The sequence below is a fragment of the Microtus oregoni genome, unplaced genomic scaffold, assembly GCF_018167655.1.
Source record: "Microtus oregoni isolate MIOR12 unplaced genomic scaffold, Mior012 000019F_ref0000042, whole genome shotgun sequence".
NCBI classification, from domain to species: Eukaryota; Metazoa; Chordata; class Mammalia; order Rodentia; family Cricetidae; genus Microtus; species Microtus oregoni.
In genome coordinates, this window is record NW_024543078.1 from 34,153,635 (window position 1) to 34,181,578 (window position 27,944).

Here is a 27,944-nt window from a genome sequence, read left to right on the forward strand (position 1 = left end):
AAAAGTTTTGAGGAGCACAAGAACCCCATCGGAACAGAGGACCAGACCGTTAGGCACAGACTTTGTGGGCCGGGGAGCAGGAAGCAGCATTTGAAGCACCCGGGCAAAGGAGCTGTGAGTGGGCAGGGCCAAGCTCCCCCGGCAAAACCCACTTCCTACTTTACCGCAGCACTGTAGGAGTTAGGCAGGGCTGGGCCTCCCCTTTCTGTCTGCCCCTTCACCTCCGTACAGAAAGCTCTGGCGCCCTGACCTGGGTGCTCCCAGTGGGCAGGATGGAGGACGAGGAAGGCCCTGAGTACGGGAAGGCTGACTTTGTGCTTTTGGACCAACTGACAATGGAGGATTTCATGAAGAACCTACAGCTCAGGTAGATGGGGCGTGGGTGCTGGGCTCCTTTCCCTCCTCTCCTCCCCTCTCATCCATGCAGACCTGAAGGGAGTAAGGAAGGTACACTGGTCCCATCGTCAGGGCCGGGAACAGGGTCACACACGCCTAGACAATACAGGCTGAAATAATGGTGTCTCCTGGAGGTAACAGTCACCCAGAAAACAACCAATTTTCAGAGTTGGAGCTGCGCACTGGCTGTCACCACACCCTAATTGACAAGACCAAAATGTGGTGCCCCCTTGAGACCGATGAGCAAAGGCAAGGGGACCAGAAACTCTAGCGCCCTTTTCTCTGTACCTGCAGTATTTCTTCCCTAGGTCTCATGTGGGACCTGCCTCCAGCCTCCTTGGGAACTTCAGAATAAAACGGACTCCATCCTAGGGTCCCGAAAATCGCAGCAAGTTGATGCAATGCTCTGGGTTGTTCATGAGCAGGGTCCAGGCTACCACGGATGGGTAGAACCGATGCTGGAGCCCGCTTTCCTGCTGAGGAAGGCTGGGAGGGGTCCAGGAGCTAAAAACACGGCATTACAAATGGCCTTGTTGCAGCTGAACTTCATGCCTTCCTCCTAGGGGGGTCTGCGGTGTGCTGGGAAGCTCCCTGGAAAGCACCTGAAGGCAAGGAATCTCCCTAGGCACAGAGGTGGAGGCCGCAGGCTGACTCATGGAGAGGGCTCTCCAGGAAATGAGCCAATGCTTTGTTAGCAGTCGGCCTCATTCTTGTGGAAAGCAAGCTCACGACCATGCCACCTCTGCTTTGTACACGGAGCCACAGAGGACAGTGGCGGCAGGTCACACAGCTTGTAGTCCCTGGGAGTACCCATGTCACAGTGGCAGAAAGAGGAACCCTGAGGAGGCCTGCCTGGGGTTGGGCGGGTCCCACACACTGAGGGCAGATGGGACCTCAAGGAGCAAGCAGGCCGGGACTCCTCTCAAAGGACAAAATCCCAGAGAGGGACAGCCCCAGGCTCCTGCTGGTGACTTGGTTTGTGAACGGAAGGGTGGGGAAGTCTGAAGATGGGCTGGAGAGGGGTGGTGGCCATGACTAGGGGGTGAAAAGCAAATCACCACCCTATGATTTGGGTGGGGCAGGGCGAGTCCCCTTCCGTCTCTGGTCCCGCCTAGACTCTGAGACAGGAAACAACCAAGGCCCCCTCCCTGGAAGAGTCCCCTTTTCTCAGTCTTGTTAACCCAGCTGCCCTGCAGGGGTTACCTGGGGCCAGCCCTGATGCTTGAGAAAAACCAGGTTCTTTCATAAGTCAGTCCCCTTTGTGGAATGGATAAGTCCCTGATTCCTGGAACCTGAGCATCCTGCAGATAGCAGTGTGGACCACTCTGCACAGTGCTAAGGACTGCTCTGGGTGACTCAGTTTACTCAGGATAGCACCAGGGTGTCTTAAGTCAATGAGGCCCCCTCTTTTCTCCTCTCTATGATCTTTCCTGGGAGGGGCTGATGACTGCTTGAGGCCTCCCATGTGGACGTGAATGCTAAGACCTTGCTCTGCTGTACCTAGGTTTGAGAAGGGCCGTATCTATACCTACATCGGTGAGGTGCTGGTATCCGTGAACCCCTACCAGGAGCTGCCACTGTATGGACCAGAGGCCATTGCCAAGTACCAGGGCCGTGAGCTCTACGAGCGACCACCCCATCTTTATGCTGTCGCCAATGCTGCCTACAAGGCAATGAAGCGTAGATCCAGGGACACCTGCATCGTCATCTCAGGTACCTGTGCCTGTGAACCGGATGCCAGAGTCATGCCTCACTAATAAATGAGGGGGGTGGCGCTTCCACCTGTAAGCATGGGTGCTGCGATGTAGCTGATGCTCGTTCCCTCTCCTCTTGGCAGGGGAGAGTGGGGCAGGGAAGACAGAAGCCAGCAAGCATATCATGCAGTACATCGCTGCTGTCACCAACCCAAGCCAGAGGGCTGAGGTGGAGAGGTGAGCACTTAGTGGCCCAGCTGCGCTGAGGCTTCTTTGCTAGGGGAAGGGCCTTGGGCTAGGAAACAAAAGATGAAAGGCAGAAGCCAGCTCAATCAAACATCTATCAGGAAGGCTCCAGGTCGCTCCCCCGTACCCTAAAACCACACCAAGCACCTTTCAGTTGAAAGGGCTGAGACCAAGAGAAGGTGTGCACACTGCCAGCTGGGGAGGAGGTGGCATCAACAGGTCTCAAAGCAGGAAAGGAAACATCTTGTGGAGTCTACCGAAGCCTGGAGAAATTGACAGCCTGGTGAGGAGGGCCAGGCAAGCATCTGAGTTCCAGTTGCCTTATCCAGGATATGGGCTGGAAGCCCAGCCCTCTACTCTGCATTCAGACCCTGAAGAAGTACCCGGGTCTTAGCCTGTCTTTTCCAGTGGTAATGTTGTTGTGGGGGCTTGCAGGACACCTGGAAGAATATCAGTCTCCCAGCAGGTGACCATCCCTGCTACCTAACTGTAGCTAAAGGCCTGCTGCAAAAGAGATGGGACCCGGGGGTGGCCACAAGAAACGGTACATGGCATTGGCTGAGCACTTGTCCTGGGCTCAGAGCTGCGTGGACAATGTGGGTGACACAAACAAGCTGAACAAGAGCACTTCCAGTTCTCAGAAGGAAGTTGACAGTTATGCGCAGCGCAGGGGAGGGACACTCTGAACATGGTGGACCACTCCCTCCTCAGCCAGCTCAGCTTCCTGGCCCATCCTGAGACGCCATGGTTATTCTCTAGATGGCCTTCTTTGCACTGAGCCCCTAGTCCCTCTGTCCACAGGGTGAAGGATGTACTGCTGAAGTCCACCTGTGTGCTGGAAGCCTTTGGCAATGCCCGAACCAACCGCAACCACAACTCTAGCCGCTTCGGCAAGTACATGGACATCAACTTCGACTTCAAGGGGGATCCTGTTGGAGGACACATCCACAGCTATCTGCTAGAGAAGGTGGGCGGTTGGGCCGACGTGACCCTTCCCTGACGCGAAGGTCCCAGGGGCTGGGAACATACATGGGGAAAGCAGAGCCCTCAGTGGCCCTTCTCTGGGCCTCAGTGTCCCTATGTCACAGCATCCCTACTCCTGGGCTGCTTTCCTCCTGGTAATACATAGATTGGGTCCTTGGTGCGGACCCACTCCCGGACTGGAACCCAACTACCCCTCTTGCCTCAGTCTAGGGTCCTCAAGCAGCATGTGGGTGAGAGGAACTTCCACGCCTTCTACCAGGTGAGTCTGTGAGTGGAGAGGGGATGAGAGCAAGCTAGCAAACAAAAGGAGGGAAGGGCAGTAGGCTGGACCTGTCTTCCTTCCCTTCCTCACTGCCCCCGATTTCCCCTCTCTGCCCAACACTAACCAGCCCCCAACCACTGTCTTTATTCCCCTTACCTCTATCCCAAAGATCATACTTCACCCCAGGCACCAAAGGGCAGGAGATTCTCGAGAATGGAGTTGTCTCCAACATCTGAGACCCAGAGACTCTAAGTACCCTGGGACACAGGCAGTTTTTCTTATGGGTTCTGTGTTGAAATCATCCTGTTTCTGTTGGGGGATGGGGTAAAGGAGGGTCCTTGAAACTCAGTGCCTAACGAAAGGACTTATGTGCCTTCCAGTTGCTTAGGGGCAGTGACGACCAAGAGCTGCAAGGACTGCATCTGGAGAGGAATCCTGCTGTGTATAATTTCACACGCCAGGGAGCCGGGCTCAGCATGGGTGTGCACAATGTGAGGGCAAGGGGTACGGGTCTCAGTCAGACTTAGGGAGTAGACAGCGATTGGCTTAGGCCAGAGGGTGGAGCCGTTCAAGTAAGTGGGAGAGAAAATCATGTGGGATCTCCTCCTGCTTATGTGTTGTTGCTTTATTGTTGATGAATAAAGCTACTTCGGCCTATGACAGGGAAGGGTAAAGCCGGGTGGGAAACCTGAAGAGATATAGAAAGGAATAGGTAGAGTCACAGAGACGCCGAAGGAGAAAGATGCCCGCCTGCTGGAACCTTACCGGTAAACCACAAGCCTCGTGGTAAAAATATAAAATAACAGAAATAGGTCAATTTAAGATATAAGAGTTAGTTAATAAAAAGCCTGAGCTAATAGGCCGAGCAGTGGTTTTAATTAATATATTTTCTGTGTAATTATTTTGTGTCTGGGTGGCTAGGAAATGAACAAGTAGCCCCTGCCTACAAGAAAATAGTTCAGGGAGGAGACAGGATACTGGATGAGCACATATGGATGGAGGAATAGGGACTCATGGAGGAGGAGAGGGGATGAGAAGATGCTCTGAGATGGAGGAACTGAGGTCTAATAAGGGCAGGGGTCCTGGGCCCATGTTACATGGGTGGTAAACACCTTCTCCCCTAGGCTTTGGATAGTGATGAGAAGAGCCACCAAGCTGTGATGGAGGCTATGAGGATCATTGGCTTCAGTCCTGAGGAGGTAGAGTCCATCCATCGGATCCTAGCTGCCATACTGCACCTGGTGAGCTTGGCCTGGAAACTGGGAGGGCGACCTCTCCTCCTGGGAGCATCCATGAAGGAAGGATTGGACTTAGTGGGGGATATTCCCACAGAGTCATTGAGCCACCTTCCTCCCCTGCTGAGTCTGAGTGGGCTGTGCGTAGTAGGGTCTGATACAGAGTGGGGAGCCTAGGCTCTTTGACAGCTGAGCCTTGACTCTCACGCCTCTGGCACTGTGGCCTCTTCCTCAGCACCTCTCTGCTTTGGTTCTTCTTGAGAGGCCTCAGTTGCAGGTTTTAGACCTCTGCTGTGTCCGTGGCCCACAGTGGTCAGTTGACAGCGCTGGCTGGGTGAAAGCTGTGTTCTCCCACTCCCACATCCTCTGTCTCCATCTGTGTCCATCTGTCCTCTGTCCTTTCCATCCGAAGGCAGCCAGCCTGCTCATGATTCCTTCGTCACCAGGGCAACATCGAGTTTGTGGAGACAGAGGAAAATGGACCACAGAAAGGAGGCCTGGCAGTGGCGGAGGAGGCCCTGGTGGACTACGTGGCCAAGCTAACAGCCACACCCAGGGACCTTGTTCTTCGAACCTTGCTGGCTCGTACAGTGGCTTCCGGAGGCCGAGAACTCATAGAGAAAGGCCATACTGCGGCGGAGGCCAGCTATGCCCGGGACGCCTGTGCCAAGGTATTCAGCTCTTCTCAGAGCAGCTGGAGGGAGAAACTATGGGACCTTGATAGGGATGGTGGGCTGGTCACACAGAAAACACGTCCTACTTCAGGCAGTGTACCAGCGGTTGTTTGAGTGGGTCGTGGACAGGATCAATGGCATCATGGAACCCCGGGGCCGTGACCCTCGGCGTGATGGCAAGGACACAGTCATTGGTGTGCTGGACATCTATGGCTTTGAAGTCTTCCCCGTCAACAGGTAGGCAACCCAGCCAACCCCAACTGTACATTTGACCCTGTAACCACTGTGGCCCTCGTAATCCAGAAACTTTGGTTGGGCCAGGAGGAAGGAATGTTTAGATTCTCCTGCTGGCCCTTGAGTCTAAGCTTGCCTTGGCTCTACCCCCAGCCAGTTATGGTAACCTGATGGCAGGCAAAATTTGGGGGCTCCCTTCTCTTGATGGTGGCTCCCAAGTTCATTCTGAGACATGGGGTGGTAGGGTGGAGAGCTCATACCTCACAGTGCAGAGCTGTTAGGAGACAGGCAGCTGTCCATCACTACATAACCCCCAAGGAGCCAGAGCCCCCCTGAAGGTCCCACCCCACCCCCAGCTTTGAGCAGTTCTGCATCAACTATTGCAACGAGAAGCTCCAGCAGCTCTTCATCCAGCTTATCCTGAAGCAAGAGCAAGAGGAGTATGAGCGCGAGGGCATTGCCTGGCAGAGCGTGAGCACAGCAGCTGGGCTGGGGGGGGGGGCAGAGGGGGCGGTGGTGACCCGGGGGCGGGGGCGGGGGCGGGGAGGGCAGCTGGTGGCTATCAGAGAGGAGCATGCGTTAGGAGCCTCAAGGGACCTGGAGGGCAACAAGCAGGCCCTGAGCAAGGGGAGGCGACTGGTCAGTGTCGGGAGTTTTTCTAGAGCCTCCCTTCTGGTGTCCTCCACTCCAGATTGAATACTTCAACAACGCCACCATCGTGGAACTAGTCGAGCGGCCCCACCGAGGCATCCTGGCCGTGCTAGACGAGGCCTGCAGCACAGCAGGCCCGATCACTGACCGCATCTTTCTGCAGACCCTGGACACACATCACCGCCACCACCCGCACTATTCTAGCCGCCAGGTGCGTTAGCTGTCCCCTTGCAGTGACAGCACCGAGGGTGGGGATGCGTAGAGAGGTGTTACGACGCTCAAACTAGCCTGATGCTACTGTCATAGTTACCTCTGTCCAGCAAAGGTGCCTGTGGGATTGTCCCCTCACATAGACTACAAGCTGCCCCCATTGCCCATGTCTTACCATTGCCTGTACCACAGCTTTGCCCTACAGATAAAACCATGGAGTTTGGCAGAGACTTCCGGATCAAACACTATGCAGGGGATGTCACGTGAGTAGGACCTTCCAATTGTTAGGATTGTGCGTATGTACCCCCACGTCCTGGCTAATACCTTGCGCTTATAGTTAGCCCCTGGTGGGGGCTCACTTCAGTCCTGACAGCTGTCCTGGCTTGCTTTCTATTGCTGTGATAAGGGCCACGACCAAAAGCTACTTGGGGAGGAAAAGGTTTATTTCAGAAACATAATCCAGCTGGGCGGTGGTGGCGCACGCCTTTAATCCCAGCACTCGGGAGGCAGAGGCAGGCAGATCTCTGTGAGTTCGAGGCCAGCCTGGTCTAGAAAAGCTTGTTCCAGGACAGGAACCACAAGCTATGGAGAAACCCTATCTCGAAAATACAAACAAACAAACAAAAAGAAAGAAACATAATCCAACTATAGCTCCCCGTTGAGGGAAGCAGGGGCAGGAGCTCAAGGCAGGAACTGAAGCAGAGGCCCTGGAGAAGCGATGCTTGCTGGTTTGCTTTCCTTGGCTCTCTCAACCTGCTTTCTTACACAACCCAGGACCACGTTCCCAGGGATAGTTCTGCTCACACTGGTCTGGGCTCTCTCATATGGATCAAGAAAATGTCCCAGGGCTGGAGAGATGGCTCAGTGCTTAGGGACACTGGTTACTCTTCTAGAGAACTTTGGTTTGATACCTAGCACCTACATGACAGCTTACAACTGTCTGTAACTACAGTCCTAGGGATCTGATGCCTTCTCTGGTCTCCATGGACACCAAAGACACAAGTCATGAACTAAAATAAATTCAGGCAAAACACCCATACACATAAAACAAAAATAAATGAATAAACCTATAAAAATATACATAAAAACATATCCTCCAGACTTGCCTACAGCCCAGTCTGATGGAAGCATCTCCCAGTCAAGGTTCCCACTTCTCAGATGTCTCTAGCTTGTGTCAAGTTGACAAAAAAACTAACTAGCACCACACTTCTGAGCTTCAAAGTCTAGGTTTTCTTTCTGGGCTTGTCATTATGACCGACAATTTACCTCTCATTCCTCTCTGAAGTGCAGTATTTGATGGGAGCTTCTCAAGGAGAGGAAATTGATGATCACACCTGTTACAGTAATCCACACTTGTATCTTCATCAATGCTATAAGCAGAGCCAATATTAACTTTCCAGTGGTCCAAGAACCAAGAATTATTCTGAGGTTCTATGTCACAAGGCTGGAGCTGTTCGTCATGACTGTAATTGCTGGTATTCACAGAAACCCAGTAGACCTGGCTCAAGTATTTAGTGTACCTCGAGAAGCGGAGCCATGAGACAGCGTTTCCAAAGCCACCCAGTGCACTCGAGGAAGAGCTAGGATCTGGTGCTGGGATGTTTGGCTTTAGTCCTGGGATCTCCACCACTGAGTCCTTTCCGGGAGGGGAGTTTATCCTAAGGAGAACAGGTGTAGGGGACAAAAGAGAACGCAGACCCAAGGGAGACTAGGCAGCAAAGGGTAGCAGCTGGGAGATACTAACCCAGGAAATTAGAGATAGGTGCCAGAAGGTGGCACTCTAGGTGGCTGTCTGCTGGGCCCTTGATCTACTCACCCACTCTTGTCTTGGTCAGGTACTCTGTGGAGGGCTTCATTGACAAGAATAGAGATTCCCTTTTCCAGGACTTCAAACGGCTGCTGTACAATAGGTAAGGGCGGCTTTTGCCAGGCCAGGCAGGGGGCCAGGGACTCTGAGGTCTAATCCCTACTTAATTCACAAACAGCCTGAGAGGTTCAAAAATAAAACTATGTAGTTTGGAGCCATCCTAGGTCACGCGGGCTACGCCTTGCCAGGGCATCTGGGTAAACGCAGCTTGTGTCTACAGTGCAGATCCCACCTTGCGGGCCATGTGGCCAGATGGGCAACAGGACATTACAGAAGTAACCAAGCGCCCCCTGACAGCTGGCACACTTTTTAAGAACTCCATGGTTGCGCTAGTGGAGAACTTGGCTTCCAAGGTATTGCCTTTCACATCCTTCTCTATCATGGAGGGGTGGGCATTCTTATTCTGTCTGCTTGGGTCCCGCTTGCCCCACTAGGGACCAGATCTGTAGTAGAGGTTAGATATGGTGCTCAGAGGTCAGACTTGTACAACCACTGAACACAGGGCAGGCTTTGAAAGCAGTAAACCCCTAGCCTACTGCCTCCTGGGTAAGAGTGTCTGAAAGCCACAGGGACCGGAAATCGGCACTAGCTCTCTTGGGGAGCTTCAGATGGAAAGTCAGAGGAGCAACTGAGAGGAGGGTATGGAAGGGTGCGTTAGCAGAACATCCAGAAATGGTAGCCTCTCTGGGGCAGAGGGAGAAGGCAGGGAGAAGAGCTCCTTCCTCCTTCCTGCACTGGAACCTAGCTCTGGGCTCTGGTTAGTGAGGCTCTAGGACCCTTGTTCTGCTGTGATTTCCCTTGTCCCAGCTCTGCTAATCCATCTCTTTGGGGCCTGAGAAGCCCTGTCTTCTTGGGGCAGGACACAGAGAAACCACAAGCTTAGGCCCCTAAGTGTCCTCTGTCCCTACAGGAGCCCTTCTATGTCCGCTGCATCAAGCCCAATGAAGACAAGGTGGCTGGGCGGCTCGATGAAGCCCACTGTCGCCACCAGGTGGCATACCTGGGGCTCCTGGAGAATGTGAGAGTCCGCAGGGCTGGCTTTGCTTCCCGCCAGCCCTACCCGCGATTCCTGCTCAGGTACAGGCTCCCACACCCACCACAAACGTGGGCGATGACTCCATGTGGAATCTGGCAGGTAGAAGCAGAGGGACCCTAAATAATGTCTTAAATGACGATGAAGTTGGAGCCAGTGTACCTCTGGCCCCAAGGCACCCACCGAAATGTCAGTGAGAAAGTGTGGGGAAGATGTGTGTATGTGAACATGTGTATATGTGCAAGGCCGTATGTGGGGACACATGTAATAGGTATGGGAAGAAATTGGTGGTGAGGGCAATGCCCAAGGTCATAACTGTCAGTCCCGTGGATTCCTGGTACCCCTACATTCTTCCCAGTGCTGGTCACGGAGCGGGGATCGATGTGTACTGTCTGACACCAAACTCCCACCTTCCTGTTCTGTGGTGACAGGTACAAGATGACCTGTGAGTACACATGGCCCAACCACCTGCTGGGCTCCGACAAGGAGGCTGTGAGCGCCTTGCTGGAGCAGCATGGGCTGCAAGGGGATGTGGCCTTTGGCCACAGCAAGCTCTTCATCCGATCCCCAAGGACGCTGGTCACTCTGGAACAGAGCCGAGCTCGCCTCATTCCCATCATTGTGTTATTGCTGCAGAAGGTAGGAGGAGGGGTGCCGGTTGGACACCCTCTTTGAGGGGGATGGGTGTCCACAGAGAGCTGCAGACTATGCCTTGCCCATTGCACTCTTGATGGTGTTCCTGATATTTTGAAGTCATGTGTGGGTCCCTGGCTGCCTTCCTTGTCGAGGTGCAGTCTGAGTTCTGACGGTCACATTCTGGGGATGCCCCTCTGTCTCTGGGAGCCGTGGAGACATCCATCTCCTGTCTCCTCTGTCCCACACAGCTTTCTGCCTAGGGAGCCAACAGGGCCAGCTTACAAGGTCTGGTCCAGAAGAGCTGCTCTTTCCTGAGAGCCCGCAGAGCCTTAAGCAGGGTTTGCCCATCCTCAAGGGCCACATGCCTACCCAAGAACAAGCCTCCAGATGGAAGTGGCTCCAAAGAGCAGGAGGCATGGTCAGCCTTCTTGGAGACAAGCCAGGGGTGCTCAGGAAAGACTAAAGGCCATCTTAGAGTAGGACATTAGTGCCTTGCTTGGGAATGACCCCTTGTTCTATCCCATGGGTTCCATCTAGGCATGGCGTGGTACCCTGGCTAGGAGGCGCTGCCGGCGGCTAAGGGCCATCTATACTATCATGCGCTGGTTCCGGAGGCACAAGGTGCGTGCTCACCTGGTTGAACTGCAGCGACGGTTCCAGGCTGCACGGCAGCCCCCTCTCTACGGCCGTGACCTTGTGTGGCCACCACCTCCCGCTGTGTTGCAGCCCTTCCAGGACACTTGCCATGTTCTCTTCAGCAGGTACCATCTCAGCCCTCCATATGATTTCCCATGCAGTCAATGTCCTCTGAATCCTCGAGCCTGACTGGGAGACCCACCCCCTGAATAAGCAGGAAGATAGGGTTGAGTAGTAGTAACTGGCCATCGAAGGTATCATGACTGTACTGGTCCAGTGCCATGGCCTTCACAGAGGAAGCTAGTTAGGGAGGCTGGGAAATGGGGACTCTGTGTTGGTATGGACCTGGAAGTCTGAGTAGTTCTCCGGAAGGAGAACCCAAAGCAAGTGTCAGGCTGAACGACTGTGGGTTTGGAGATTGTCTCCTAAGGACACACATTGGGTACAAAAGGTCAAGGCCAGAAAGATAGGCAGGGATGGGGACCCAAAGGGCAGTCAACATCAGATGAAGAAATGGCTCTTTGGGGGAGGAGCTGGAGAAGCCATGAACACAGATAGGTGTCTTCTGACCCTTGTCCTCTTCAAGGTGGCGGGCACGGCAGTTAGTGAAGAACATTCCTCCTTCAGACATGACCCAGATCAAGGCCAAGGTGGCCGCTATGGGGGCCTTGCAAGGATTGCGTCAGGATTGGGGTTGCCAGCGGGCCTGGGCCCGAGACTACCTGTCCTCTGTGAGTATCGTCCAGTCCAGGGCAATGAGTGTTCAGAACTGAACTAACACTGGCATGGGTCTTACCAGCTATTCTGTCCATCCTGGTGGTGCCTGGCCTGTTGAACCCTCTTCTTGGCCCTGCTCCAAAGGTTCTTGCTTTAGGTTTTGGGATTTTTCAACCATACCCAATCCTGGATTCTTTTAAACAACCCCTGCCACCTGAGAGTCCTGTGTTCTCAGGCACAGGTGCCCTTCATATTCTCAGTTACAATACCCATTCAGACACAAGCACACACATGGGCATGCGTACACATTCTCTCGCATGTCACATTTACCAGTATTCCTGTTGCCATGGCTCCCTTTACCTTCTCCCGGCTATTGTCAGTTTGCCATCTCTCTAGCTTGCCTTCTGTTGCTGTGATAAACACTGTGGCCAAAAACAACCTGGGTAGAAAAGAGTTCATTTCAGTGCATAGAGTATAGTCAACCATCCAGGGAAGCCCAGGCAGGGACTCAGGGCAGGAACTGATGCAGAAACCACAGGGGAGTGCTGCCAACTGGCCCACTCTCCTTGTCTTGCTCAGCCATCATTTAGGTAGCCCAGGCCCACCTGCCTAGGGACACCACCCACAGTGGGCGGAGCCCTCTTGCATCAATAAGCAATCAAGAAAATATCACGTAGGCACTTCTCAGGTGTGTCAAGTTGGCAACTAACATTAGCTATGACACCATCCCTGGGCCTGGTCTCCAGAGTATTTCTGTGTGGTTGGGTGAGACATGCAACCAAGTCATGCCTTCTGGAGCCTTTCTCTAGAATTTCCAAATAAAATCCGGTCCAGCCAGGCTAGTTTGCAGGAAGAGGAGGCCATTCAACTGTCAAAACAGTGAAGTTCTGTGTCCTCCGCTCTCAAAGAACCCGTATGCTCAGTTGTGGAAGTACAGGACTTTGACTAAGATTCACCAAGGCAGAGAATATTTTGCTGAGAGTTTCTGTCAATCCAGCATGATTCCAGACCCCACCCCAAGCACCCTCTTCCCATCATTTGTCCTCAGGACACTGACAACCCCACAGCTTCTCACCTGTTTGCTGAGCAACTGAAAGCTCTTCGGGAGAAGGATGGTTTTGGGTCCGTGCTTTTTTCCAGTCACGTGCGCAAGGTTGGTACTTGGATGGAGGTCATGGGGCACGAAGATGAGAGACACTCAGAGGAGACCCGAGACTGCCCCAGACAGTTCTGGTGGCTTCTGATACCCTAGAAAGCGTCATCCCCGGTCAGTGAGGAAAGGACATAGAGAGGGAGGAAGTTGGGGTTGCTGGGCCTGGAGGAGAATGGGCAGTACCAGCCTGGGCCCAGCCAGCTCCTCTGCAGGTGAATCGCTTCCGCAAGAGCCGGGACCGGGCCCTCCTGCTCACCGACCGGCATCTCTACAAGCTGGAGCCTGGCCGACAGTACCGGGTGATGCGGGCTGTGCCCCTGGATGCGGTGAGCATGGTAGACATTCTCCACCACCTGCAGAGTGTCAGTGAGGACCCTGGGCTGGGAGCCTTACCTCGTCTTCTCCATTGTCTGTCTGTCCAGGTCACCCTCACTCAACGGATGGTACCACTCCTCTGAAAACCCTATAGTAACTTTCTTTCTCAAGTACCTCGACGCCCCTACCTCATGCTTTCACGCTCTAGCCAAGTCAAATAGCCCCCCTCTCTGCCTTTGTTGTCTTAGAAGATCTCCTGTCTGTGTTGATCTGAGCCCTCACCATAACTTTCAGTCACCTCTTCGGGGACACTGTCCCTTCCTCTGCCCGGCCCTATGACTATTTGGTTCTTTGCATGCCAGCTTCATTCCCAAGAATTTTCTTTCTCATAGGACAAGGAGCAGCCTGAGACAGGGATGGGGCTATGTTACCTCTGAGTCTCCCACCCCTGGTGACTCCATTGCTATGAGAGCCAAAAGACCAGTGGTATCACTCTATCTATGTGATACAGTAGCTATAGCCTGTTGCACGATGTCATGCCCGTCTTCCCCTCTGTCAGCAGGGATCAGAGAGGGGAGGCAGGGATGGCAGAGGGTGGCTGGACACTGGAGTGGACACTCTGCCAAAGATAGGGCTCCCCAAGTGGGACTCAGGGAAGTCTTGTTGGAAGGAAGTGGTTTGTTTGATGTGACTCTGACCCCAAGCTCTCTGTTCAGGTGACAGGGCTGAGTGTAACCAGTGGACGAGACCAGCTGGTGGTTCTACACGCCCAAGGCTATGATGACCTTGTAGTGTGTCTACACCGTTCCCAGCCACCACTCGACAATCGCATTGGGGAGCTGGTGGGCATGCTAGCTGCACACTGCCAAGGGTGAGTCTGGGGTCCTTTTGGGAAGTGGGCATACAGAGCTCTGCCACCCTGACCCTCTGCTCTTCCTGCTGCAGGGAGGGGAGAACCCTGGAGGTCCGTGTTTCTGACTGTATCCCACTGAGTCAACGTGGTGCCCGGCGCCTCATCTCTGTGGAGCCAAGGCCAGAGCTGCCTGAGCCAGATTTTAAATGTAGCCGCGGTGCCTTTACCCTGCTCTGGCCAAGCCACTGAGCCAGCCCAAGCCAGTCTAGCTTGGTTTCCACACAGTTCTAAAAACACCTGGCTTTGCCTTGGCCACGCCAAAGGCCAGGACTTGTCCACCCCTGCCTGAAACATCACACAATAAAGATGCTATATTTGTGTCTAGTGTGGCTGCTGCTGCCTTGGCCAGTGTTTACCCAGCATTCCCTGCTCATCCACTGCAGGCCTACATAAATTGAAGACCCAGTCTGAAGTGTGTGAGAAGACCCCAGACGTAAGAGCACCAACCCACGGCCAGGCTACATTCAGAGCCCATGGTTGGAGGGAAGTGTTTTCCATAAACATGCTTCCCTGGACACCCAAGGCAGCTCTCGTACTCTGCCTGCCCCTGCCTCCTAAGTGCTGGAATTAAAGGTGTGCACCACCACTCCCAACAAAAGATTTTATTTTTAAAATTATGTGTATGTGTATATTGGTGTGTCCCTATGAATAAAGGTCATCTTATTTTTTTCCCAAACAAATAGGTTTCTTTCCTCTCTTTTTTTAAAAATATTTATTTATTTATTATGTATACAATATTCTGTCTGTGTGTATGCCTGCAGGCCAGAAGAGGGCGCCAGACCTCATTACAGATGGTTGTGAGCCACCATGTGGTTGCCGGAAATTGAACTCAGGACCTTTGGAAGAGCAGGCAGTGCTCTTAACCTCTGAGCCATCTCTCCAGCCCCTCTTTCCTCTCTTTTAACAATGTTTGTGTGTGTTTATGTGTATGCCTGGTGTCTCTGAAGGCCAGAAGAGGGTGTCAGACCCCTAGAGCTGAAATGTTAGGTTCCTGTGCGCGGCCTGAAGTGGGTGCTGGGATCCGAGCTCACCTCTCAGCTGAGCCATCTTCCAGCCCCGAGATTGTCCTTTGTGATGGTCTCACGTTGTGCAGGCTAGCCTTGAACTCCTGAGGTAACTGAAAACGAACGCAAACTTCTGGTTCTCCTGCTCATACCCCCGGAGTGCTAGGATTATAGGCGAGCAGCACACACCTAGTTTGTACAGTGTGAGGCACAGGCGGAGACCAGCATCTATTACCAAGCAAACCCAGGTCTTCCTGCAGGTCAGGTGAGCATTCTGCCATGTGCACTGTATTGCTATTCCCAAAGGGGACCTTTCAATCACCAGGTCCTACACAATCCCAGACATAAAGTGTCTCCTGGTCTTCGGGAATTACCTCATCAGAGAGTGGGCAATATCTGCTCACTTTGATCTAAATCCCCAGTTGTTGTTTTTTTTTTTAAAGATTTATTTATTTATTATGTATACATCATTCTGCCTGCATGTATGCCCACACGCCCGCCGGAAGAGGGCGCCAGATCTCATTACAGATGGCTGTGAGCCACCATATGGTTGCTGGGAATTGAACTTAGGACCTCTGGAAGAGCAGCCGGTGCTCTTAACCATTGAGCCATCTCTTCAGCCCTAAATCCCCAGTTTTTAAGCTCTGGGAGAGTCTAGAGCAGCCAACCTTAACCTGTGGGTCCCAACCCCTTTGAGTCTCATAGCAGATATCTTGTGTATCAGCTATTTACATTACCACTCACAACAGTAGCAAGATTATACTTATGAGGGAGCAACGAAATAATTTTATGGTTTCAAAGGCCAAAGCCAGTTCCAGTGTCTCTCTTTTCCTGCTGCCTTCAGATCCAGATGTAAAACTCTCAGCTGTTTCTCCAGCACCATGTCTACTTTCTTGCCACCATGCTCCCTGCCATGACCATAATGCACTAAACCTCTGAAACCAAGAGCAAGGCCCAGTTAAATGTTTTCCTTTCTAAGAGTTGCTATGTTCACAGCATCTCTTCACAGCAAGAGAAGACTAAGGACAGCCATTCAGAGACCCAGAGCCAGAAACCCCACAAGTACTGTATAGCATAATACCTCCCAGAAGTGTGCTTGCCAGACTTTGAGACGTGAGAAGATTGACTAGACAATGTGGAGGGTGCCTACAAGAGAGGTCGTACAGCCAGGTGGTGGCGCACACCTTTACTCCCAGCACTCGGGAGGCAGAGGCAGGTGGATCTCTGTGAGTTCGAGACCAGCCTGGTCTATAGAGGGAGTTCCAGGACAGGCTCCAAAGCTACAGAGAAACCCTGTCTCAAAAAAACAAAAACTGATGAAGGTGGGTCTTGTATCTTATCTGTTGCTTTCATTGGTTAACTAATAAAGAAAATTGCTTGGCCTGATAGGACAGAAAATTAGGTAGGTGGAGTAAACAGAACAGAATGCTGGGAGAAAGAAGCCGAGTCAGGCAGTCACCATGATTCCCCCACTCCAGACAGATGCAGGTTAAGATCTTTTCTGGTAAGCCACACCTGGTGGGGCTACACAGCCCCTCCGCTCCATATTACGACAGAGTTGTATTACTACAAAAAACAAAACAAAACAACAAGAGAGGTGGTACAAATGGGATAGTCAGAACAAAATGTACCATAGAACCCAAGTGTGGCAAGAGGGTTACCTGGGAAACAGGTAGAAAGAAACAAGGAACTCTGAGAACTTTTGTCTGACTTATGTGATTACACACACACTCGCTCCCTCTCTCCCTTTTTGAATTTTTTGAGACAGAGTTTCTATATGTAGCCCCGGCTTCCTGGAACTCACAGAGATCCTCCTGCTTCTCCCTCCCGAGTGCTGGGGTTAGAGGCGTGCGCCACTGCTGCCAGGTCACCCATCTTAGTTTTGCAGGTGTTTGCCTGTTTTCTCTCAACTCCTATAACACCGCGTGGGCTCCTGGGTGGCAGTGCACAACACAGGCTATGAGTTCCCTATGAAGTCAGGGGCCCATGGGTAGCTCTCTAGCCAAGCCCACTTCAAGGGCAGAGCTCTCAGGAGACTCCCAGCATTCCACTGGGTAGGGCCAGTCAAGTCCTGTCTGCATCAAACCCCTCTGACCCCCAGCATCCACCACCTGGGCTCACCAGTCAGAACCAATGCTTTCGCTCTGTCTATCCATCTGCGGATGGCAGTGGCTATCTATTGTCCCCTGACAGATGGGAATTTTCCAGGTTGGATATGTGGAGTTTGACCTTCCTATGGTGCATGTACAGGTAGAATTTACCTCATCTGTGATCTGGGAGGCAGTAATAGAGAAGACTTCCACGGGGCGTCTCAACCCCCAGCTCCTGTTAGGGATGTCCTCAGGTACCCACTCTTACAGGGCGGGGGCCGAGAGAAACCTGAGACTCAACACGTAGAACCTAGCAAACACAACACCACTGGGGTGTGCTCTTGCTCTCACTGTGTCTTGGAGGAAGAAAAGGTTAGAACATTCCAGAAACAACTTTAGACAAGCGGAACCATCTGTTCAGTTTAAATCCTCACTAAGAATAATCCCGCAGATGGAGACAGCCCAAATTGCAAGGTCCCTGTGGCAGGGCTGGGGGATTATTAGTTCTGTGACTCCATTTCCCATGCACCACCTGTCACTCTGTCCTACTTATCGGGAATGAAAATGTGCCACCAAGAGCACCCCATACACTTTCCAGGGGACCAAGCAGCAGCACAGGAACCGCACAGCCTTGCAACTCTGCCCCCACTGGGAGCCAGCCCGTATGTCCTTTCCCAAAGCAAGGCTGACCTCCCTATATATCTCCACAGCACAAAGCCAAGCACAGGCGGATACATGGGGGAGGGGGTGACCGTGCACAGTTACTGCCCATCACGTTGGGGATAGAGGTAACAGCACAGGACCGCCAGCAGCGCTGGGCTATGAACGCCTCATCACCCTTTGAAATAAAGCTGCCGATAGCAGCATGTGTGGATGAGTAACAGGGGAGTGTGGAGCAAGAGGGTGAGCTCCAGAGAGTTCCTGGAGGCGTAGGAGTCCAGGGCAGGTAGTGATGGCCACTAAGTAGGTGGTCTTGGTGGTCAAACGATTGGATTGAGAGATGTCAAGGACGGGACTCAGGAGGGAAAGGTGGAGGAAGAAGCTAGAGAATGTGAGTGTGTCTGTCACTGTTGGCGTCACTGGAGGGCACTGGAGGTCAGCATCTTCAGCTTTTCAATGTGGACATCAAACCAGTGACTCTCCAGGGAGAATTCAGGTCTTCAGCATTGGACCAGAACTGTGGAGGCTTTTCAGCGTCATGCACTGAGAAGCGACTGAGTTCTCTGCTTCTCTGGTCATGGCATAGTCCAAGGAGGTTAAAGGGACCTTGTTGAGACTCAGAAGCATGAGGTAACCGAGATACAGAGAGAATCGCTGGCGACCAGCTGCTCAAGCCATGTCACAGGGTCAGAACTGAGCAGAGCGTTGGGGTCAAGTGGAGCTGCCATGCAAGATGCAGGACCACAGCCGGGCGATGGTGGCGCACGCCTTTAATCCCAGCACTTGGGAGGCAGAGGCAGGCAGATCTCTGTGAGTTCGAGACCAGCCTGGTCTACAGAGCTAGTTCCAGGACAGGCTCCAAAACCACAGAGAAACCCTGTCTCGAAAAACAAAAACAAAAAAAAAGATGCAGGACCACGTCCAGACAAATAGGGTAACCAGCTGGATGGTTGGGCAGTAATTCAAGTGGACAACATCACTGTGGGAGCCAAGAGGAGCAGCAGATTCTGTGGTTGGGAGTGGTCTGTCTGTCAGTCCTTTGACGAATGCACTTGGGAGTCAGATGACAGGTTGTTGGTGTTAGGTGTCTCCCACTTTAAGGGGTCCAGGTGAGTGCACTTCACTCTCGAGTCTGGTGTAGTTGATACGTTCTTGTGGGCCTGGTTTCCTGATATGATTTTTTTTTTTTTTGGTTTTTTCAAGACAGGGTTTCTCTGTGGTTTTGGAGCCTGTCCTGGAACTAGCTCTTGTAGACTCCTGATATGATTTTAACGTGCCTATATGGCTCCAATTTATTTTGAAAACCTTATGCCACCATTTATATTTGTAGGAAGAAGTTACTTCTCAATCTGTGTCTTGTGGGAAGGGCAGGACAGAGGACTGTGTATGTGTCTAACAAGGTTCAGAGTCATGTCCGTGTTCACTTACAACAGTCAAGGGGTGCTTGTAAAATGGAATCTCTCGGGGCAAGACATGGCCTGAAAACCACGATTTATACTAAATACAGAGGAAGGCACAGATCTTTGACTGCCCAGCTTATATCCTTTTTGTTTATATATTTATATTGTCCGTTTGCATCTTTTCGGTTATGCTACTCTACAGAACCCTAAATAATAACAGGGTTTGATACCAAAAGTAGTTCTATAGAAACTGTAAGGTTGAACATCCTTAATGACCTGATGTGTCTCAAGCTGACTCTAAATCTGACTACAACTAAAGCTATTTCACTGCTTAAAGAATACGCAAGGGGGCTGGAGAGATGGCTCAGTGGTTAAGAGCATTGCCTGCTCTTCCAAAGGTCCTGAGTTCAATTCCCAGCAACCACATGGTGGCTCACAACCATCTGTAATGAGGTCTGGTGCCCTCTTCTGGCCTGCAGGCATAGACACAGAACATTGTACACATAATAAATAAATATTAAAAAAATTAAAAAAAAAGAATACGCAAAAATAGGACTGGAGAGATGGAACAGCAGTTAAGAGCACTGAATGCTCTTCCAGAGGACCTGGGTTCAATTCCTAGGACCCGCATGGTGGCTCAACCCTGTCTATAACTCTAGTTCCAGGCCTTTTGACACCTCCAAACAGGCATGCATTTAGGCAAAACACTAATGAATATAAAATAAAATAAATTATATATATATATGTACATATATATATATATAAACAAATAAGAGCATTTAAGATTCTTGATTTAAGTCAGTTGGTGGTATATGACATATTCCTTTAATCCAAGCTCCCAGGAAGCAGAGGCTGGCAGATCTCTGAATTTGAGGTCAGTCTGGTCTACAAAGGGAGTTCCAGAACAGCAAGGGCTACACAGAGAAACCTTATCTCAAAACACAAAAGCAAAGCAAAACGAAAAAGTCACCATTTCCCATTTGCGAGCGGTGAAGAATCTAGCAGCTCTGTAATAGTGCTTTGGCGCATTTCTGGAAAGCCGAGGAACATCTTGCTGCTGCCTTCTGGTTTCTAGACTCTCTGGACGAAGTAACAGAGGGAACGGCTGATCCAAGAGATCCAGTTTCCCAGCTGTGATGTGCATACACTCCAAAGGCTTCGGGGGCCGGGCAATGGTGGTACATGCCTTTAATCCCAGCACTCGGGAGGAAGAGGCAGGCGGATCTCTGTGAGTTCAAGACCAGCCCGCTCTACAGAGCGAGTTCCAGGACAGGTTCCAAAGCCACAGAGAAACCCTGTCTCGAAAAACCAAAAAAAAAAAAAAAAAAAAAAAAAAAAAGGCTTCGGGGGCGTCCTGAACTCCTCTCCAGCGGCCATGGGGCTGAAGCTGTGGTGACCGCTGCTTTACAGTGCGCATTTAAGGCATTTCAGTCCCGGCCTCCACAGGCCTTTGTAATTGACATAAGAGCACTGACTCAAGAGGGGTGGGATGCTGATGCTGTAACCGGGGTGGAGATGTGTGTAAAGACCCCAGAGAGACAGTGGATGCTGAACTCCCTTTACCTGAGGCTGTGGTGTCCCTGCTCTTAGCAGCAGCTAAAGCTCCCTCTGTTGTTGGCTTCTCCATCTCTGTCTGAGGGAACGAGTCCTGCGTTGTCTGCATTGTCTATGAAAGCAGCAATGGCCTTTCCTGAAGGAGGATAAGCAAGACATTCTACTGCCCCTTAGCGCTCACCATCCCCACGCATTCTTGCTTCAAGTCAGAGCAGGTCCATAGAGAGGAGGTCCCCAGAGTGACTCTCGGGGAGGTGTGCTATGATCCTAGAAAACGTCATGAGTTTTTAAATTCATGTATGAATAGGCCTGGAGAATCTGTGTGATTCAGGAATAGGTTTTAAAGGGTGTAAGAAACAAAATCAGATCGAGCTGAGTTTATCAATATGGGTCAGTTGAGCAGAGATTCTGGGTTTGTATTGCAGCAGAAAGATGCTAAAGTAGAAGTCAAAGATAACTCACTGAGAATAAGTTGGAGATGTCGGTCTTTGGTCTAATGTTGATGAAAAAAATCCAAAGGCTCAAAAATTTGGAATGCTGGAGTATAAAACCTGTTCTTCCACAATGGGAGGACCCAGAAGATGTACCCTTTACTAATACTGTAACAAACAGGGCAGGCAAGGCGGCTCAGTGGATAGGGATTTTTGTTGCCAAGGAGACCCTGAGTTTTGTTTCCCAGAACCCACAAATAGATGGAGAAAACTGACCCCTTCAAGTTCTCCTACATTCACACATACACAATAAACAAACAAACAAACAAATAAGTCTTTTTTATTTGTAGGGTGTGTGTGTGTGTGTGTGTGTGTGTGTGTGTGTGTGTGCGTGTGTAAGTGTGTGTATCTGTGAAGACCAGAAAAGGATGTTAGATCATCCCTGGGAGATAGAGTTACAGGGGTTAGGAGCTGCCCAACATGGATACTGGGAATGGAAATGTCCGCTGTAAGGGCAGCAAGCTTCCTAAACCACTGAGCCATCTCTCCAGCCCCTGAATGTAAAAAACAAAACTAAAGAAGCAGATTTGACAGGAGCAGGAGCATATCTGAAGAGTTCAGACATTGCTCTTCTTTACCCAGCAGTGGGAACTGCTGCGGATCAGTTGGATAACCTAAATACAGTGGGTCTAATTGAATGCCAGAGTGGCAAGGGCCAAGTGACAGCACCAAATTGTCAAAGGCGAGGTGAGGATACTTACCTAACGGAGAGCAGGGGCAAAGCAGTGATCATAAAGGTCTCTCTCTTGTAGACCTAGGGAGTTGATTAATCATGGTGTTCTCCAGAGGGAAATAAGTTCTTGCTTGATCTTTATAAGCAGAAAATGCCAGGGCAAACAAATGAAAGGCTACCTTGAATCCTAACAACAAAAAAGGCCCAGCCTCTCAACCAATTTCCAGACTTGAGACTGTCTACAGTCCCTGAACCCCTTGGATGAAGGGAAGGTCATACCCCACTGAGGACAGACCTTGCTACAATACTGAAGACTTTTGCTGTTAGTCTTTCTTTTATTAAAGAAACTGTGCATTAGGGGAAAGAAAAAAAAGACTATTTGTGTCCCTCTAGACACTGGCTCTGAGTGGACATTGTTCTGGGAGATCCTAAACAATACTGACACCCTCCAGCCAAAGTAGGAGGTTAGGTTGGGAGTGGTTGTGGTTGCTGCATGCCTTTTATCCTAGCACTCAGAGGCAAAGGCAGGTTGGTCTCTATAAGTTCAAAGCCAGCCTGGTCTACATAGTGAGTTCCAGGACAGGGTAGGCTACATAGTGAGACACTGTCTCAAAAACAACAATAAAAAGCAAACAGAGGCTTATGAAGAGACCTATAGAGTTTTATCCACAGTCTGAGCCTGTTCTGTGGTTTCTTCCCTAGGCCTAGCATGTATCACTGGGACACTTGGAAGAGCTCTACATTAGTTCCTTGACCTGTGGAATAAGGGTCATGCTGCCCTCCAAGTATGGAGGCTCTTCTGGGGAGAGTAGCAAACCAGAAGCAGTATTATGCCCTGGAGGAATTGCTCACTATTGCTACCATGAAGAATTTAAACTCTACAAAGGCAGTATGAGTGTGCCAGTCCTGTGTCATAACTCTGTCTGAAGGGTCTTAATTGTCCAGCTCTTTCACAAGGTATTGTAGGAGGCCACTTGTTCGTTTCCCGGCCACCTAAACATCCTAAATAATCACACAGATACTATGTAATTTAAGTCACTGCTTGGCCAATCACTTAAACATATTGCTAGCTAACTCTTTTATCTTTGGTTAACCCATTTCTATTATTTTATATTTTACCATAAGGCTTGTGGCCTACCTGCAAGGTTCCGGCTACCAGCTTGCGTCTTTCTCCTCTGGAGGCTCCATGGGGGCTCTCTGACTCTGCCTTCTTTCTCCCAGCATTCAGTTTAGTTTTCCCCTCCTACCTCTGTTCTGCCCTGCATTAGGCTCAAAGCAGTTTATTAATCAGTAGTAATCACAACATACAGAGGGAATCCTACATCAACAAGGTATCACGCTGGCCCATAATACTGATGGCATCACGCTGAATGGGTCAAGTGAGAAGGGAGTAGTGATAAGTCTAGACTTGTTGATAAAGCACACATACATCAGAGGACAGGGCAGGCTTCTTCAGAAGGCTTTACTTTTTTTTCAGATTTTCTTTTAAAGATTTACTTATTTGATATTTATACAGTGTTCTGCCTACATATATCCCTGCAGGCCAGAAGAGAGCACGAGATCTCATTACAGATAGTTGTGAACCACCATGTGGTTGCTGGGAACTGAACTCCGGACCTCTGGAAACGGCACAGAGTGCTCTTAACCCCTGAGCCATCTCTCCAATCCGAAGATTTTATTTATGTGCTTGTTTGTTTGTTTATTATGTATACATTTGTGTTGTATGATGTTTTACTCTTTTGTTTTTTTGAGGGGCCCACCACCCAGCTCCCAAATAAATCACACAAGAAGGCTTACTCTTAGTTATGAATGCCTGGCCTTAGCTTGGCTTGTTTCTTGCCAGCTTTCCTTATCTTATGTTATCCCATCTACCTTTAGTCTCTAGGCTTTTATCTTTCTTTTCTGTAAATCTGACTTTCAATCTCACTCTGTGGCTGCTGGGGGACTGAGGGGCTGGCTCCTTGAGTCCTCCTCTCTTTGTCTAATGGGGTCCTCAAGAGTCTAGCTCTTAAGAAACCCCTCTCAGGGTTTGATTAAAGAAACAACAATAAGCGAATGGGGCTAGAATCTGGGGGTTAAGAAATCTACTCACTGAGAGAGGTAACCAAGACACAGAAAGACAATTATCACATGTACTCACTCATAGGTGGTTTTTAAACATAAAGCAAAGAAAGCCAGCCTAAAAACCACAATCCCAGAGAACTTAGACAACAATACACACACTAAGAGAGACTTACATAGATCTAATCTACATGGGAAGTAGAAAGTATAAAAAGACAAGATCACCTGAGTAAATCGAGAGCATGGGGACCTTGGGGGAGGATTGAAGGGGGAGAGGAGAGGCAGGGAGGGGAGCAGAGAAAAATGTAGAGCTCAATAAATATCAATAAAAAAAGAAGTCTACTCACAACAAGTTCTTTCTATTCATGTCTCTTTAGTCTTCTTCTCCTTCTTATTCCTTATTCTTCCTTTTTCTCCTCTCATTACAAGCGTTCTCAGTCATATATGCCCTTATAGCCAGCAATTCCGCAGCTAGAGCAGTTCCAGGGCTGGAATTCTTTTGCCCCATAAAAATCAGATAAAAGTTTACACACACACACACACACACACACACACACACACACACACACAGAGAGAGAGAGAGAGAGAGACAGAGAGAGAGAGACAGAGAGAGAGACAAGAGAGACAGAGAGAGAGACAGAGAGAGAGAGAGAGACAAGAGAGAGAGAGAGAGACAGAGAGAGAGACAAGAGAGACAGAGAGAGAGACAGAGAGAGAGACAGAGAGAGAGACAGAGAGAGAGAGAGAATGGAGTGGCTGTCAACTCAAAGGTGGGAGTGGCTAGTGCATGTCCAGTGGAGAAAGTTAAGAAAGGAATTAAATCATCAGGGATTTCGAGAGGGGAAGGCTAGTGCACTACACTACATTTTTAGGTGGTTAAAGACCTAAAGGGTTTATTTTCCATAAAATTATGAATAGAGCACGGATTGTTTTTTAGATCAGTGTACTGCTTTTTTTCTCCCAGCATGCAGAGCGGATACCAGGTAACCAGGCAACAGTTGTAAACAGTCAGGGGAAGCTAATGGCTCCTGATCTGATTAGCACATTCACCAGACACTGCAATTACTGTGGGCCTCGATCTGGAGTTTACACTTATTGCTCTAAGTGGTAGAAACAAAGAGGAGCCCCGGGTCTCTAGATTATCAGTTCCGGGGCATGCTGTTATCAGTCATTCTGCTCGTTGTGGGCTGTGCCACCAGCAGGAAGGGAGTCCTCTTTGGGGTGTGGTTAGTTATCTCTTCTGCTGGCCTTGAGAAAACTGTAAAGTTCCTGAACTAAAATCATCAGTAAACTGAGGTGAAGGTGAGCGTGAGGAGTTAGGAATATTTTAAATGAGGTAAAACTAGGGCAGCTTACTCTATCTCAGCAGCTGTGAGTCAGCAGCTTGGGCAAGTAGTAATTCTGTGTCCTTGGATAGCTGTGAATAACTTTTTTTTTTTTTTTTTTTTTTTTTTGAGACAGGGTTTCTCTGTAGCTTTGGAGCCTGTCCTGGAACTGCCTCTTGTAGACCAGGCTGGCCTCAAACTCACAGAGATCCACCTGCCCCTGCCTCCGGAGTGCTGGGATTAAAGGCTTGTGCCACTACCGCCCAACGATATCTGTGAATATCTTAAATGAGGTGCTTTTTCCTGGACCCTAAGCACTGACCAAATGCCCGTCAAGAAGGATACCTGCAGGAAGGCAGGCCTCTGCGTTTACCTAAGGGAGAGAAATGAAGGCCTGGCGGTGGGAAACTATTTTCACATGTATTTATGTAGCAGAATGTGATCAGTAAGCCCTAAAGGCATAGGAGACAGTTCTGAACTGTGGGAATTAATTCCCAAATATGTAACAGAAGGGGAGTTAGCTACAGCGAAAATCTACAGCAAAAAAAAATCCACTTTATTCACAAAGTGCTAACACCAAAAAGCCTTGCCTGTGGTTTAACCTTTATCAAAGCCCTTGGTTCTGATAAGTCCCTCATGAAAAGATGGCTGAGCAATGACTGGATAATGTTGCAGCTTGTAGCACTTGTTTTGTGCTCCTCATTCTCCTCCCAGATTTCTCCTCCTGTTTATACTCTCTGTCTGCCAGCCGGTCCCACCTGTTCTTGCTCCTGTCTTGCTATTGGCCGTTCATCTCTTTATTAGGTCCATCAAGTGTTTTAGACAGGCAAAGAATCACAGCTTCACAGTTAGTCAAATGCAAAATAAACAAAAGTAGCACACTTGAAAATAATATTCCCCAACATAGTGGTCTGGCTACAAGTATGCCTGCAGGCCAGAAGAGGGCGCCAGATCTTATAAATGGTTGTGAGCCACCATGTGGTTGCTGGGAACCGAACTCAGGACCTCTGGAAGAGCAGCCTCCAGAGAGCGTTTATATGGTCTGAATCACTGTGTGATAACGTGGACTGTTTCTCCCATAACCAGGATCCACACGTCCAGGAATCGAGGGGGGGAAATGAAAAGGGCACCACATACCAACACCCTATGAGCAAAAGCTGAGCCTCGGGTTCCCAGGACCTGTGCTCTGCAGGCATAGAAGTCTAGAACTATTGATCCAGTGCCCACATGGTGGCTCAATACTATCTGTAACTCCAGTTCTAGGGTCTTTTGGAAAGAGGGAACCTCATCTGAGAAAATGCCCCCACTGGGTTGGCCTATGGGCAAATCTGTGGAACATTTTCTTGATTAATGAATGATTGATGTGGGAGGGCCCAGCTTACTGTAGGCAATGCCACCCCTGGGCTAGTGGTCCCCAGTGCTATAAGGAAGCAAATGGAGCAAGCCACGGGGAACAAGTTAGTAAGCAGCACCCCTCCAAGGCTTCTGTAGCACTTCCTGCCTCAAGATTCCGGCCTTGAGTTCCTGTCCTGACTTCCCTGTACGGGTGAAATAATCCATTTCCTCCTCAAGTTGCTTTTGGCCATGATGTTTATCACAGCAACAGAAACTCTAAAACAGCAGGTGTTGAGCACACATCTGTCATCCTAGTAGCCAGGAGGAGGGGTATTAGACCCTATCTTAAAAATAAAACACGAGCCGGGTGGTGGCGCACGCCTTTAACCCAGCATTTGGGAGGCAGAGGCAGGTGGATCTCTGTGAGTTTGAGGCCAGCCTGGTCTATAAGAGCTAGTTTCAGGACAGGCTCTAAACCCACAAAGAAACCCTGTCTCTCTTTTTTTTTTTTTTTTTTTGGTTTTTCGAGACAGGGTTTCTCTGTGGTTTTGGAGCCTGTCCTGGAACTAGCTCTTGTAGACCAGGCTGGCCTCGAACTCACAGAGATCCGCCTGCCTCTGCCTCCCGAGTGCTGGGATTAAAGGCGTGCGCCACCACCGCCCAGCGAAACCCTGTCTTGAAAAAGAAAAGCAAAGAAAAGAAAAGAAAAACAAACAAATAAAAAAAAAACAAGAAAGCAGAAAGCCGGGAATTGGGACAAACACCTGTAATTGTATAATTGTAGCCTTTCTTGGAAAGAGTCTGGAGGACTAGGAGTTTAACATCAGTTTCAGCAGCATAAGAAATTTGCCGCCAGCCTGAGCTACAACAGAGCCTGTTTCTCTCTGTCTCTCTGTATATATATGTGTGTGTATGTATGTATGTATGTATGTATATATATATATGTATATATGTGTGTGCATGTATATGTGTATATGTATGTATATATGTATATATGTGTATGTATATATGTATATATATGTATATATATATATATATTACAAAAACAAAGAAATAAAGATTGGGGCAGTGAGACAGTTCAGTGAGAAAAGTGATTACTGCCAAGGCTGACAGCTTGAGTAGATGCCAGAACCCAAAGTGAGAGAAGCAACCCTCACGAGCTGTCTGCTGGACCCACATGGTCCAGCACACACACACACACACACACATACTGAGTATATAAATATAATGTAAAATACAAGGTGTTATAAATACCAGCTATGGGCTAGTGAACAGCTGAGCAGGAAGGATTACAGCTGTCACGAGTTTTCTGTCCTATTGGCTGAGAACATGTTTGTACATATATATACACATATGAGCTACCATGTGGTTGCTGGGAATTGAACTCATGACCTCTGGAACAGCAGCCAGTGCTTTTAACCTCTGAGCCATCTCTCCAGCCCCTCTATATACACATATGAGGCACAAATTCCTTGCTTCCCTATTCTTTTATCAT

The 27,944-nt window shown here is 49.9% G+C and overlaps 1 protein-coding gene across 1 annotated transcript; it reads left to right on the plus strand.

Annotated features, from left to right (window-relative positions):
- Positions 1-236: 236 nt before the first annotated feature.
- On the plus strand, positions 237-14,520 carry Myo1g (myosin IG). Its single transcript, XM_041669326.1, has 22 exons — positions 237-367; positions 1,901-2,109; positions 2,234-2,327; positions 3,138-3,303; positions 3,526-3,579; positions 3,963-4,073; positions 4,707-4,823; positions 5,264-5,488; positions 5,583-5,728; positions 6,082-6,196; positions 6,417-6,587; positions 6,779-6,849; positions 8,422-8,496; positions 8,674-8,806; positions 9,364-9,530; positions 9,918-10,125; positions 10,660-10,883; positions 11,345-11,489; positions 12,524-12,628; positions 12,841-12,954; positions 13,660-13,814; positions 13,889-14,520. Exons 1-22 carry the CDS (start codon positions 273-275, stop codon positions 14,043-14,045), a joined length of 3,057 nt encoding a protein of 1,018 aa, XP_041525260.1. The 5' UTR covers positions 237-272; the 3' UTR covers positions 14,046-14,520.
- Positions 14,521-27,944: the final 13,424 nt, after the last annotated feature.

What these genes read in the sequence shown, in the direction of transcription:
- Myo1g (XM_041669326.1), top strand. Translation starts at nt 273, where the DNA reads ATGGAGGACGAGGAAGGCCCTGAGTACGGGAAGGCTGACTTTGTGCTT. An exon ending in CGCACTATTCTAGCCGCCAG is followed by an intron (nt 6,588 to 6,778) that starts GTGCGTTAGCTG and finishes CCTGTACCACAG; the next exon opens with CTTTGCCCTACAGATAAAAC. An exon ending in CCCGAGACTACCTGTCCTCT is followed by an intron (nt 11,490 to 12,523) that starts GTGAGTATCGTC and finishes ATTTGTCCTCAG; the next exon opens with GACACTGACAACCCCACAGC.